Source organism: Crotalus tigris, unplaced genomic scaffold, assembly GCF_016545835.1.
Source record: "Crotalus tigris isolate CLP2741 ecotype Arizona unplaced genomic scaffold, ASM1654583v1 scf7180000019007.31208882:3723066, whole genome shotgun sequence".
Taxonomy (NCBI): Eukaryota; Metazoa; Chordata; class Lepidosauria; order Squamata; family Viperidae; genus Crotalus; species Crotalus tigris.
In genome coordinates, this window is record NW_024097321.1 from 3,534,717 (window position 1) to 3,549,789 (window position 15,073).

The 15,073-nt window shown below is 39.5% G+C and overlaps 1 protein-coding gene across 1 annotated transcript in view; it reads left to right on the forward strand.

Moving 5' to 3' along the window:
* Positions 1-935: 935 nt before the first annotated feature.
* The window catches only part of MAP3K4 (mitogen-activated protein kinase kinase kinase 4), a 111,744-nt gene continuing 97,606 nt past the window's right edge, over positions 936-15,073 (forward strand). The window contains exon 1 of the mRNA XM_039358243.1: positions 936-1,451. Coding sequence (XP_039214177.1) covers positions 1,435-1,451 — 17 coding nt within the window. The 5' untranslated portion in view covers positions 936-1,434. The remainder of the gene's footprint in view (positions 1,452-15,073) is intronic.

Genomic DNA, 15,073 nt, shown 5'->3' on the forward strand with positions numbered 1-15,073 from the left:
CACATATAAAAAAGAGGTAGAGCACACTGTTGATCGCACTGCTGTAACGTGACTTTTTTGACCATACCCTAAGGGTGACTCTGATTAATAGAAGAACAGGGAACAAAGTGGTCACCTAACATCAAAGTAAGAAGGTGCAGGCTGTATGTGGTCCCTACAGTTTGAGTGGGTCTAAAATCTAAGTGACCATTTTTAATCGTATTTGTGTCTGTGGGAAGTGGGTTAATGGAAAGTACCTGACTGGTGCTTTAGTATTTGTTCTTGCAATGAGAACAAATTAGGTCTACTGGCCATTCTACTTAAGTTATGACATCCTCAGCCATTATTTCTATGGTTCCCTTCCCTTTTCAGGCTAACAATTGTTGCCAATATCAATAACTGATAAGTAATGAATGATGATTTATAATCCTTAAGTGTCTGGTTCATGCAACAGGCTAACCCCAAACCATACATTAGCTTAGTTGTTTGTATAAATGAGATCATAACCCAACATTATTCAGATATCATTAAACTCAACTAGTGACTAACCTGCATAATATCAGTATCTATTCAAAAGTCATCTACTTCTAATACCTTTGGCGTGTTGAACACAAGCATTTTACATTTATAAAATGTAACTCCCATATTTTCATTTTTTTTCCTTTTTAATAAATTTTGATACATGTCACATCAGGCCGGCTCCATTTTGGCACACATTCCATAATCCTTGCAAACATGCCCAATGTCTATGGTGATTATGATGACTGAATTGCAATTCAACTGAAGAGTACCGAATTGCATTAACCCTGGTTGTACAATCCGAGCCTTTGGCAAGAAACAATTTATGGCGGATTTACTGCACTAAAAATATGGTTTTCAAACTTTCTAGGAACATATTAGTTATCCCGCTTGATTACTCCCTACCTTCCGCTAGAGAACAAGCGCAGGTCAATCGCAGGTAGCTCCGATCTCACATTATTTTTGGGGAAGCTGGAGCAACAGGGCTGAGCTTTGAAGAGCTCCCAAAAGAGGGCAGCCTTCTCTAGCGCCTGTTGGCCTCTTTTCCCAAAGTCACCCATCCGCAGAGATGCTACAATCTGGAGAGCCTCTCCCTCGGGGCCGCGCCTTCTCCAACGCCGCCTCATGCTGGCAACCCAGTGGCTTGATCGCCTCCTTTCCGCCAAAACAAGAAGCGGAAGGAAAAGGAAAGATCCCCAAACTGGCTGCGGCTTCTCCCCCGCCCTGGAGGACGCGGGGTAGGAGGTGCAGAATTGTGCAACTCCTCGGCTGAGCCAGAGAAGCTGCTTGTTGCTTTCCGACCAAGGCCGCGTGGGAACATCGCGGGCGTCCCTTCTCCATTGTTCTCCGGTCTGTCCCAAACGGGAAGACTATGGGTGTAACGCCAGCGCGGCAGTGGGTTTCTAGCAGCTCTTCTGATCCGCGGGGGAAAACTGGATGATTAGCGGATGCAAGTAAGGCATATTTACCTTCATCATCTTCTGCATTGCTTTCTTGGGAAGGAACGGTTGCCCCCCCCCAAAAGGTTTAACACCCAGGGGGTCCTCACGGCCCCGTAAATACTCGGGCTGCAATCCTAAACATGTTGGACCCCGCGGGATTTGCAACTTTCGAGGAAAATGGCAGGTAGTAATCCTGTAGGCGTGGAGATACTTTATTGCGTCCAGGGGACATTTCCTTTATGTGTAATTTTTATTAAGAATTTTAAACCGAAATTAAAGACTAACAAGAACTAATACGAAGTAAAAATGAAAAAAAAAACAAAGGAAAAGTCAAAAGAGCAAAAAGATAAAATAGAAGTCACTTTGGATTTCCTTTACAGCAAGTATAATTACAAATACAAAACTACCTCTAACTCTATGGTTACAAAAACAAACGCTCTTTTTTTCCTATTTATTTTTCTTCTAGTCATCAAAACCTTAAGTCCTCAATTCAGTCCGCCCCTCCTTTCCTCATCTTTTTTTTGGAAAAATTGTTGTGCTAGGGAATAGGAAAGAGTTAACAGGTGAAAGAGAATATGTCTCAGGCAATTGCCAGGTAAAAGCTTTTTCTGGCATACCCTCACCATCATGCACTTGTCATTTTATGCCATGACCCATCAGTGTGTGTCCTTCTGATGGCCCTCTGCAACAGAATAGTTTCTGCATAGGCCATTGTGGGAAAAGTTTTGTTTTAATAGGTAGTGTGTCAGCCCTTAAATACAGAAATGGCACAGCAACAACTTCAATTTGATTTTCCAGAAATATGTTATCTGTAAAGGGGCTTGTATATATTTGGAGGTATATAAATTGCCTTGTATCTGTTCTTCTCTGCCTGGTTGAAACATCTGAATTGTTATGGGTGGCAGGCTTTTCCTGCCATACCTTGGAAATGCGGGTATTTGAATTTGGAAGTATTTGCTTGTCAAACATATTGCTGAACTAAAACTCTTCCATTTGAACCATTTGGAGTAAGTATGCTGTGAATTTAGCCCAAATCTAGGTGCTTTTTTTCTGGAAGTTCCTGGGGTTTATTTTAAGGTAATTTATCCCAAAAGTAGAGTTGTTTTTTTATTTTATTTGCCAGTAATACTTGCACTTTAGAGATAAATTGTTTTAGATTTGCTGAGGATTTAGTGCTATTACCCTTGGGCTGGTGAGCATCTTAAAATCAAGATTTCCTTTCCTCACTTTCCTTTTGTGTAAATATAACATGCATAAGAAGTATTGTAGGTGTAGAGCCTTGATCCTGTGTTTTTTTTATAAAGATAATTGAATGAAGTTTAGTTTCTAAGTACATGTAGGATTGTAGTCTGGTTCTAACAATACTTTTTTCAGTAGCGTTCCACTTTTTTTCAATAAGAACTGCTTCTTGGTAAATGGGAATGTACATAGGATTGACACCTTACTGTGCACAAATATTTTAGATGTTGCAGAATTTATATCTTGTTTTAAACACACAGAGAGTTGGTTAAGGAGATGACGTTACTAGTAGTCAATTCTAGAATACAGATGTTATCAGCAAAGTTAAATTACCTTTATATTAAATACATATTTACATGTCCAGATTAGATTGCTGCCTGCCTGGATTACTTTGAGAACAAAGGAAGGTTGAGCTGTGTATTTGGTGTTAAATCTTCTGTTTGGCACTTGGAAGAATGGATAGATAATTTTTAAGACTGCATGACTGAAAGGTTTGAACAATTATGTGTTTTATACCTAGGCTTCCTGCATTTATTTAATTCTGTTTATCACATTTGTAAAGTGATTGTGCCCATTTCACATCCAACTACTGAGTTTCTAGAAGATGAACATTTTGAATTGAATGTCTTCCAATCAATATGTCTTTCTTGCTATGCTGTGTCTTAACATTGCAAAGATACTGTAATTTGCTGTGGCTAATAGGATCTCATATATCACTCAAGAGCTCTTAGGGAAGGGTCAAAAAATTATCTGCAGCTGGCAGGAGGTCTTGAAGATTGATCTTCTGGCATACTCAAAAGCCTACTGTCCATATTTGTTATTCTAGCATCATACAGTTTACCCTAATTGGACAAAAACTCTAAATATGTGCTGGATTTAAATATGCTAAGCTGTGGTTTGTTTTAACCATGGTTTGATGAAAAAGTAAAATTTATATATACTACTTCATGATAAACTTGGTTCACAAATCATACTGAGCCCAAACCAACAGTCCATATAACAGTTTAGCATGAAACCAGCTACTACTGCAACCATGGAGAGCTATATTCAGGAACTATGCTGGCCCTTTTGTAATATTGCTGAAAATTTGTGGTTAATACATACACTGGAGCAGCACATTAAATGGAGCAATATTAGCTTCGGGTAGGTTGGGAGCTGTTTCTGTAGAAAGCTGTCATTTACCATAACTCAGGTATATATGAACTTTATGTAATTGTTGTTGAATAATTTTCTAGAGCAACCTGATTATAGACTAGCTAGCTGGATTTGCACAATCTTCTAAGTCAACTCATACTTTAGTATGATTTAGTGTGATGGCTTCTTCAACAAACCAGAGTTGGCAAATAAATTTATTAAATTTCTGGTGACCAAGTTCTCATCTTCTGAGGAAAAGTTGAAAGTATTAGATGTGATTAACTAGGAGAAACAGACAGTTTGATAAGCTTGTTAGTTGAAGATAGCACAAATTTATTTTTCTTACATTTGGGAATAGGGCCTAGGTCAGCCTGGTGAGGGAAAGTTGGATCTACTCTGTCTTATTTGGGCACAAATATTGTGGTAGTTACAGATGCAAAGTTTTGCAGGAATTTCTTTTAGAGACAATTTGCTATAGTAACCTAGGGGGCTGAGATAGGTGAGTAAATTAACATACCTTGTACTATATAACATATGAGAAAGAAAAGGCATGGCAATGGAGTACTGTGTTTCCCTGAAAGTAAGACCTACCCTGAAAATAAGCCCTAGCTTGATTTTGGGGGTGGGCCTAATATAAGCCCTACCTCCAAAATAAGCCCTAGTTTTGGGGCGAGGCACACACTTAAAAATCAAGCTGGTTTGCGGGGTGTTGATCTGCCTACTTACCTTGCAGCCAAGCCTCTCATCACCGGCCCACTTCTTCTGTGGTCTCTTCTGCAGCCAAGCCTGCATTTTGCAGTCACAAGCCTTTCCAGAAGGCCTGTGCAGTCAATCCATAGTTTGGTTCTGCAAGACCTCTGCAGCTGAGGACTGAGCTATGGATTCAATCCATAGATCGGTTCTTGGCTGCAGAGACCTTCCGGAAAAGCCTGACTGCAAAATGCAGGCTGGAATGCAGCTGCAGATTGAAGCTGCTTCTTCGGCCCCAGAACAAGTGGACCTGCTGAGTAGGGCTGTCGGTGCTGGAGGTGAGTATAAAAGACATCCCCTGGTAATAAGAAAAAATAAGACCCTGTCTTATTTTCAGGGAAAAACAGGTAGTACTGATGTAAAAAAGGGAGAAAAAACTAGCCAGAACATAAAGGATAAAAGGAAGATAAAAATCTATTTATATGTAAACTTATACTTTTGTCCCATGAAATGAATCTGAAGCAATCATTGGATATGTAAAAGTGCAATCCTTCACAATATTTGGTCTGAAGCAAGTACAGGATGTAAATGAATAAAGGCTTTCTTGAACTGAGCTGAATTCCTGGTGACATTCATGTTGGTTTCTCAGCTGCAATATGAAAAATGTTCCAATCATTGCAAATTAGATGTCCTTCATCACATGAACTTAAAACCATTTCCCATTCTTTCCCCAAATAGCTGACATTTATTCTGCTCTATGGAAAGAACCCTGAGTTCTTTGTAGAAGATGGAAAAATGCAAAGGGACACCAAAGAAACTGGGCTTTAAGACCACAAGACTGACTTCCTCTCTCCCTTGCAGGAACCCAGATGTAATGTTTTTGAAAAGATTTTTTTTATATATCCTCCTCTCTCCTCTCTGCCTGTTTTCAAGCATCATAATAATTATTAAACAATACAATATTGACCCTTTTGAAGATTATCGGCTACTTCTCAAAGTGGGATAAACCACAGAGAAGTCGCCCTTTTAATTCTTGCAGATTTCCAAATTGCAGCCTCATTTAATCTCTTTGTGGATGTATACTCTGTTAGATACAAGAACAGAACAAGATAGAGGATTTGTGTCTATAATTAAGCTTATTGTACAAGCTCATGCCTATTATGAAACTTCTAGTCATTGGTGTTTTAGCTTTCATCCTGTTTTTGACTACTGTGCCTCCTGTAACTTCTTCGCCCTTCTCTAATTCTCCCTACATCTGGAACTGCTTTTTTTTTCACCGTGTTGCTTAGTTCTTTTCCATTTTTATAAAAGCTGGGCTAGTTCTGTTAGACTCAGTAATTGAGCAAAGGCTCACAGACACAAGCAACCTAAATTCCACATCTAATTCCACAAATATTTCCAGTAAAATATCCTAAGAAACAAAAAATAAATGAAATATTAATATATACACATGTTGTTTTTATAGCAGTCTAATTTTATCAGACCTTTTACAGGATTTGTGGATTAATTACAGGGAGTAGCAAGCCTCTTCTTCAATTTGGATGTCATTTTATAGCAACCTAATTAAAAATCCTGATTGCTGTTTACAGTCCGGTTCTCTGAATATGAAGTTGGTAATGAGGAGCAGCTTCTTGCCTGCGTTCGGTGACATTAACATTTCTGCTTCTGTTTTTGTGATAGTGCCAAGCTGCTGCTAAGATTTGACTAAAATTGAACTTGTGTTTTGCAATTTCTTCCTTCGTTTCCAACTATTGTGTTCTGTGATTTCTGAAGTTTGAGGATATTGATTTTTAAAATGGGATCCTTCTGAGGCTGAGTTTACTTGAACCCATTCCATTATCTTAATATGTGGGTTCTTGTGGCCTAATGTTGCAAAAATATGGAATATAATCTTTTTTTCCCTATTTCAGATCATATTTATATTTAAATTTTCAGCATTAAAATGATTATAGCTTGAACCTTGAGAACCGTGGACTAGAAACACAGACATGCTTGTTTATATTCATGGGATTTGGGAATTGGATTAATAACACATTTGGCATGTAAAGCATGCAACTGGATTCATAGTATACAGTACTTGGTATGTAGCATGTGCATTCAAGTACCCTTTCCATTCCATGTTAAGTGAGAAATTTTCAGTGAGATAGATAGGCCTGCAGCGCTGGATGTCATTCAACATTAGTCTTCATACAATGGAAAATCTTGGTACTTAGACCCAGCAAAGACACCTACCTATTATGGAGCTAGCATTTGTGAGTCATCATGTCAGTGGTGCCCTTGAAACAAATACTCTTTAAATTACTTTTGTAAGCCACCGAGAATCACTGAGAGTGAGTTGGGCAGCCATATAAATGTTCTTAAATAAATAAACTGTGGACAATTGTTCCTGAGTCCTGTTCAACTTCTTACAAAGCCACTCCAGGTCAAGAACAGATGAAGTCTTATACAACATTGGACAATTTAGTTCAGTTCCCCCTGCCCCTGCCTCCCATCCAGCTCATATTAATGTTCTCCATCATTGGTCAGGTTGGGTATTGGTGACAGGAGCTGTAGAGTCCATGGTGGTCTCTTGAGTTTAGTTGTTTGCTTGCAGACATTTCATTACCCAAATAGGTAACATCCTCAGCACTAGTGAGTGTGGATTTTCTGAGAAAAGAAAAAAAGAAGTCCAAACCTAAGAACCGAACTGAAAAGTAATGCTCTGAAAGTAAAAAAAAAAATACCGTATATGCCGGCGTATTAGGCGACCCGGCGTATAAGACGACCCCCGAGTTCGACGCCGGGTCGCAAGACGATCGACGCCGAGTCGCATATAAGATGACTTTCTAGGCATGCGACTCGGCGTCGATCATCTTATACGCCGGAAATGACGTCATTTCCGGCGTATAAGATGACTTTCTAGGCATGCGACTCGGTGTCGATCATCTTATACGCCGGAAATAACGTCATTTCCGGCGTATAAGATGATCGACACCGAGTCGCATGCCTAGAAAGTCATCTTATACGCTGGAAATAAACGTAGTTTATAACGTTATTTCCGGCGTATAAGATGACTTTCTAGGCATGCGACTCGGTGTCGATCATCTTATACACCGGAAATGACGTCATTTCCGGCGTATAAGATGATCGACACCGAGTCGTATGCCTAGAACGTCATCTTATACGCCGGAAATAATAAATAAATAAATAAACGTTATGACTCGGCGTATAAGACGACCCCCGAGTTCGGAGGCTGTTTCATTGCTCTCAAAAGTCGTCTTATACGCCGGAATATACGGTAATGTCCAAGCAATGCATACAGTATGGTAAAGCTATTCATGAAACAATCTGAAGTTTATAGACAATTTGTTTCCTTTAAGACATTGTATTGCTACAGTTCTTTTAATGTTTACATTTTAGAAAGGAGAAAAATATTTGAAGTATACAGTGCAGTTATTTTCAGGTGGCTCAAGCAATAACACACTGATCACTTTAATTTACTTCTACTTGTGATTATTTGTACAGATAGTCCCTGACTTATGACCACAATGGAGCCCAAAATTTCTGTTGCTAAGTGAAATAGTTGTTAAGTGAGTTTTGCCCCATTTTACGACCTTTCTTGCCACATTTGTTAAGTGAATCATTGCAGTTAAGTTAGTAATATGTTTGTTAAGCGAATCTAGCTTCTCCATTGACTTTGGTTGCCAGAAGTTCACAAAAGGTGATCACATGAACCGGGACACTGCAACTGTCATAAATATGAGCCAGTTGCCAAGGGTCCGAATTTTGATCATGTGATCACAGGGAATGCTGCAAGGATCGTAAGTGTGAAAAACAGCCACAAGTCACTTTTTTCAGTACCGTTGTAACTTTGAACGGTCACTAAATGAATGGTTGTAAGTTGAGGACTATTCGTATACATTGATGGATAGCCATACTTTTTCCACCACTGTTTCCCTGTAGGATGCCAATGACTGAAGAACAGTTTTGACACTCTTCCCTGCTCAGATATTCTTCAGGTATATCGATAGTGTAACATCAAGAATCCCAAAACAACTGGAAAATACCAGATAGGTGCCGGCTAAGCTAGAAATATGGGAAATCTGTCAGCCAGGGAAGAGGATACAGCAGTTGTTAATGTTATGGTAATGCAACTGTATGAGCTGTTGTTTTCTGATGTCGGTTGCCTCTTTGATGTTTGCATGAGTCATTTTTCTAGACTTGCCTTCTTCCAGTCAGGAGGCATGCCTAGATCAGTGATTCATACCAACATGTTGGAGGTAAAAACATGGGAAGGTAAACTGGAGTTGTTCAGACAAACTGTCTATTTCATCCATAATTTGTTTTCTCTGACTGGCAGAAGCTTTTTGCATTAACTGTCAACTGTTTGGAGAAAAAGAGAACAGTAGGTTTATCCCCCCAAATTTCTCCAGTGTTGAGGGTCTTGGATTGTTTGCTTGAGGTTCCTAAAGCAATCATTCATCTCACTCTACGTCAGTGGTTGTCAACCTTTTTAATGCCATGACCCCAACCGGTCGTAAGTCGAGGACTACTCAACCGGTTGTAAATCGAGGACTACTCAACTGGTGCAGCACCATTTGCAGAATGGGACTTTTGGCGGGCTCAGCAGGGCAGAGACAGCCTGGACAATTCCTATTGGCTTTTGAAAGCCAATAGAATTAGACTCTATTCAAGAGAGGGGAGTAGCACTGCTAAGGAAAAGGGGGAAAAAATGGCAGACTGCGTTGTTTGGCGACCCCTGTGAAATGTCGTTCGACCCCAAGAGAAAAAGAGAGGTAGGGATTATATAAAGACAAGGTTTGCTTAACTGTAGCTTGTTGATAACTATGACTGCCTGTATTCACACATTATGTTAAACCATAAATTTGGTTAACAGAACCAGCAAAACTACAATCTCTCTCTCTCTCTCTCTCTCTCTCTCTTTCTCTCTCTCTCTCCCTCTCCCTCCCTCCCTCCCTCCCTCCCTCCCTCCCTCCCTCTTTCTCTCTCTCATACAACCACCCATCTCCCCAATGTCAATTCTAGGCAGCACACAACAATATAGTTTACAGTAGAATAGAGTATTAGTGGCTTATGGTTGAACTAGGGCTGAATCCTTAGTGCTCTCTGAGTTTGGTTATTTGCTTGCAGGTCTTACATTACCCAACTAGATAACATCATCAGTGCTAATGAGTGTGGAATTTGTTCCCTGTATATATACAGTCACCAGTGTTGATGGGAGGGTGGTTTTTCTCCTTTGTAATTCCTTGATTTGAATATTGTTTTCTGCTTGATTGTTTAAGCTACAATAGCTTAATATGTAATTCCAGTTGTACTTGTAATTACTCTTTATTTAATATAAATCATAGGGGCTGGAGTATTTAGAAAGTATTGCCCCTATTATTGTATTTGATTGTTTTCCTTTCTTTAATAAAAGGGCAAGGAACATATAGCAGTCATTAAAAGAAGAGCTTGATCTTCAAGTGGATATCTATTTAACTGGAAGCCTTACCTCTTAATTCTTGGTTGGTGGCTTTTTAGAGATGAAACCCTGCATGTGATGCCTTTTAGTCCAGAAAAGAAATAAAGCAAAGCAAGGAAATGAAGGAGCAAATGTTTTTGTGACTATGGCTGGTAGGAGGAAACATTCTGATCCATGTTTTGTGTCTATGACACCCATTTTATGAATGGGCATGTTTCCTTCCAGAAGCTATTTTATGAAAGCATCACAGCTTGATTCTAAAATACCAAATATTCCCATCAGCTGAGAAGAGTCTGGGGCCCTGGTGGAAGCTTCTTCTACTGCTCCAGTTTTCTCTTATTTATAAACACATTTCTGTCAGCTTTTGAAACTCATTAAAAAAAAGTACTATTATGAAAAGTTCTACTATTTCTAGAAAGATGCAGTCATATTAGCATCCTGGGAAATAGAGTTGAACAGAGGTGAAGAGAAGCTGGTCTACAAAGCAGGAAGACTAAGTTTGAATGCCATATCCACGTGGAAGCCTTGATAGCATCTGCCTCTGAGGTTGGAAGGAACAAAAAAGGGGGCAGTCCCCAGACATCTGCCTATATAGTTGCAAGTTGAGAGAAATTCTATATGGAACCAAAGACAGAATAAGTTCTTCCCTCCCTTCTATTTCAGCAGCACAAAGACTCTGGATGTGGTGGCACCTCCATTTTTCTGCTGCCGACCGAATCATTCTGTCCAACTGCTTAAGTACAAGTGAAGTCAGTAGTTTTCAGTAGCAAAATTGTGACCAGGGCTTCAGCCTTTGGGTGGAATTGGGTTCCTTGAAGTCTACATTTCCTGGAAGAAAAGTTAGAATGGTTATGCCCTAAATCAGTGTTTCCCAAACTTGACAATTTTAAGGCATGTGGACTTCAACTCCCAGAATTCCACAGCCAGCGTTGCTGGCTGTGGAATTCTGGGAGTTGAAGTCCTCATGCCTTAAAATTGTCAAGTTTGGGAAACACTGCCCTAAATGAAACACGGATTATTAGACTTTGTATAACCTTTTCAATTTATGTAGATTTTAGTAACATTTTAAGGAAATTTGGAAAAATATAATTTCTGTTCTTGTGTGGTTTAGAGCTGAGCAGTTTCTCATAAAGAGGTTGATCCAAAGGTTAGAGCAGCTAAACTTAGACTGACTCTATCTTAAAATCCCTAATTAGGGAGTTGGATGATAAATAGTTGCATGACCTCATGCAGCCATGATACAGTTATGTAACTTTGGCACAGAACTTTGCAACCAATCATATCAAATGCCTATTATAGACAGATTTGTCAGCAATCTTTTTCTCACTGCTAGAAGGATAACACTGGTCCTCTTTAAAATGGTTATTGGACCCAAGTGAGTATGAATGATGAGTGAGTGATGAATGTACATGGAGACTCCTCAAGAGTTTGGTGAGATTTTCCAGAATAATTAAACAAGCTTCTTTTAAATTGGGGTTTCTCTCACTACCATTCTTTCAACTGATTTAATTTTGTTGCTTATTTATATACAGATAGATTATTATTGATATTATTTGCCTTTCAACTAAATGTCCATGATGATATAAAACAGTTAAAATATATTCTTTTTTTTTTAAAAAAAATAGGAAATTAAAATAAGATGAATATATCTTTCTCAAACTCTGAAATCAATTTTATTTGTTTTTGAGGGGTAATTAGCGATTTATTTATGCTACATATCATTCTAAGTTCTCAGCTGGAAAGTTTAAAAGGTTTGTTTCAAGAACTTCAGCTTTTCTGAATTGGATTCTTCACTATAGGGATGGTATCTTTGAAATCTCAGCTTTGATGGCCTGAGGTAGAGGAAGAACAATAGTTTTATGAAGTCAGTTCTCAAATTAAAGAAATTAGTGTCTTCTGTTCACTGGCTTTTAAGACTGAGATCCACAAAGCTCCATTCTAGCTCCAATCCTGCTTAACTTCCTTTGGAAATGATTGCTTAGATTTGATCTTCAGTGATGTAAGGATGCTGGTAATAAAAGGTGAGAGAGGCATGCTTAGGTACAATAGACATTTTAATTATCCTAGCATCTGGTGAGAAAATCTAACTCTGACAAGACTCACAGATCCAGCAGATGCAGAGGGTAAGAGAGATTTTTGCTAATTTAAGCTAACTTGGGTCTCTGGGCCAGAGAGATTTTCAAACCAGGATATTGAATGAACTAGCAGAGGTGATTATAGAATAGCTGTCAGGAAATTGTTGAGAATGTCTGTTGGATTGGCAAGGTCCCAGAAGGCTGGGGAAGAGCAAATGTTGTCCCCATCTTCAAGTAAGAAAACTATAGACCTACAGTTTGATGCCTATACTGGGCAAGATCCTCAAACAGATTGTTAAAAAGCATTTGTGAGCCTTGGGTAGGCATGCTGCAATTAACAGAAGCCAGTCTAGGTTTCTCATAAACAAATCTTGCCAGACTAACTTCAGCTCTTGTAACTACTGTAATTTAGTAGAGGATGAAATACCATGGAAACGATGTACCTAGACCTCAGTAAAGCGTTTGACACTCTTTTGCAAGATTTTTTGTTATTAAAATGAGAAAATAAGGGCTAGAGAGAAGATTCAGGAAGACCCAAACAGGTTTGAACAATGTGCTGAAATGAAAAGGATGGAATTTAACTGGGAAAATTTAATGTTCTGCATTTGAGTAAGAAAATATATAGTTTGGAGAGACTTGGCTTAGCAGCAATATATGTAAAATAGATTTGGGGAGCCTTTTGACCGCAAATTAAACATGAGCTAGTGGTGTAAAGCAGCTGCCAGGAAGACAAATACCTATTGCAGAATATATTAATAGGATTATAATGTCCAGATCATGGAAGAAATTTGTTCAATTCAATTACTCAGTTCCATTCTGCCCTTATCAGACCCTATCTGAAATATTTTGCCCAATTCTGGGCACCCTAGTTCAAAAAGAACCATGATAAATTAGAACAGGGATGTCAAACTCAATTTCATTGAGGGCCGCATCGGCATTGCGATTGCCCTCGGAGGGCCGGGTGTGTGTGGCCTACTGGGTGAGTGTGGATGGCGTGGGTGTGGCCTATTGGGTGGGCATGGCCAGCTCTACATCGTTTGTGTCAAGGGTGCCTGTGGGGGCCTGGGCAGGAGTGGGACAGATCTGAGGATCTCTGGCAGAAGGGGGTGGGACTGGGGCAAGCGCCAAGGCATGGTCCATTTTTTCATTGCTCACAAAGGGTGATACCTCCCCAGCATGCACCCAGGGGGCAGGGCCGACACAGCAGGGGCTGGTTCCTCGCTGTTTCTAGATGGCCTTGTGGAGCTATGCGTTTCAGCATAGATGGCCACCACAAAATTGTACATTGGCTCCCAGCCGGCCTGGGCCAGGGCCAAGGCAGCGGGGGCCGTTCCCTCACTGTTTCCAGGATGGCTTCGCAGGCCACATGAAACCACTTTGTGGGCTACATCCGGCCCCCGGGCCTTGTGTTTGACATGTCTGAATTAGAACAAAGAAAGGATGGTCAAAATGGTAAAGGCTCTTGAAAATAAGTCTTAGGAGAAATAATGAAAGAATCTGAGCATGTTTAATTTACGGAAAAGACTAAGGGATGATATGATAGTAGTCTTCAAATACTTGAAGGAGTATCACACTATTGTCCCAGAGAGCTGAACCACAGTCCACAAGGAAGGAGTTTCAGGCTAGATATTAGGAGGAACTTCCTGTCTGCACAAGCTGTTAACCAGTGGGACACACTGACACATGAAGTGGTGAGTTCTCCTTCATTGGAGGTTTTCAAACAATCTATTATAGCTTTGTATTGTTTATGTCTTATATTAAATACATTGTAAGCCACCTAGAGTCATTGTAAGCCACCAGTTAGAATGAGGTGTATTCATTGCAAATAAATGAATAAAGATGCTCTAATGCAGGGGTGGGGAACAGTGGTCCTTTTATGACTTGTGGACTTCAACTCCCAGAATTCCCGAGCCAGCCCGCCAATTCTGGGAGTTGAAGACCACAAGTCATAAAGGGGCCATTGTTCCCCACCCTTGCTTTAGTGCAGGGGTGTCAAACTGCCGGCCCATGGACTGGTTGCATCATGCAGAGGCCGTGCCCACCCCAGCTCCGGCAATGCAAAAAACGCGGTGATTTTGACACCTGTACTCTAGTGATCCTACACTGAGACGAAGATAACCACCTAGGTTCCTTCCAACTCTCTATGATTGCACAGTACTTATATTACTCTCTCTCTCTCATTTCTCAGTCTAGACATTTGGTGGACATCCTAAGTTAGTTTACTAGGATCAGTGGAGAAAAACCCAAATTTATTAATTCGATTTACTAAAGGTTCTATATATTGGGATATATAGCCAATATGGAAATGAATTTTCAGTTTGTTGTGGCTTCAGTTTGCACTTCTCCCTAAATAAAATAAAATGTGCCAGTCTCTAGCTTTGCACTTGCATAACCATGTAGCAGCAATTTCCCATTACTTTTGCATAAATTCAGTTACTGTGTTGACTATTTTCCTGGTAAAACAGAGGTTGCCTTGGTAACTTTCTGCTTAAATGACTTAAATATATCCTCTCTAAAGATGCATTTGAAAAAAAGCCAATATTTTGTGTGGGAGCTTCTTTTGAACTTCAATTGATGCAAAATGAAGATTTGTATCTTCACAGCACTAATTCTTTTTGAATGATCTTTTGAATTTAGGTAGTCTTCTTATAGTGATTTTGTACCAATGGCAAGACACTCTTCTGTCCCAGGGCTTGTTTCCTTTCTCAATTTTTAATAGAACATCTGTCAAGACAGAAGGGTTTGCTCCACCTTTTATCACTGAAAACTTCTTACTTCTTTTTTAATCATCTTCATTGCTGTGAAACAGTGTTGTGCAATTAAGAAAGTGGACAAACTCTCCCTATTACAGATTTTAGCATAGTTGCTGACTACCAAACTCACTAATGCCTTGATCTGACAGTGGAATTAATCTGTGATTTAAGACATAGTGCTAGGGTGTTGAATAATCTTATACATTTGTTCACAGCCTGTTTATCATGATTTATGACATTCAGATCAAAGACAAACTATTTCGGTAGTCTCCATGTTTTTTC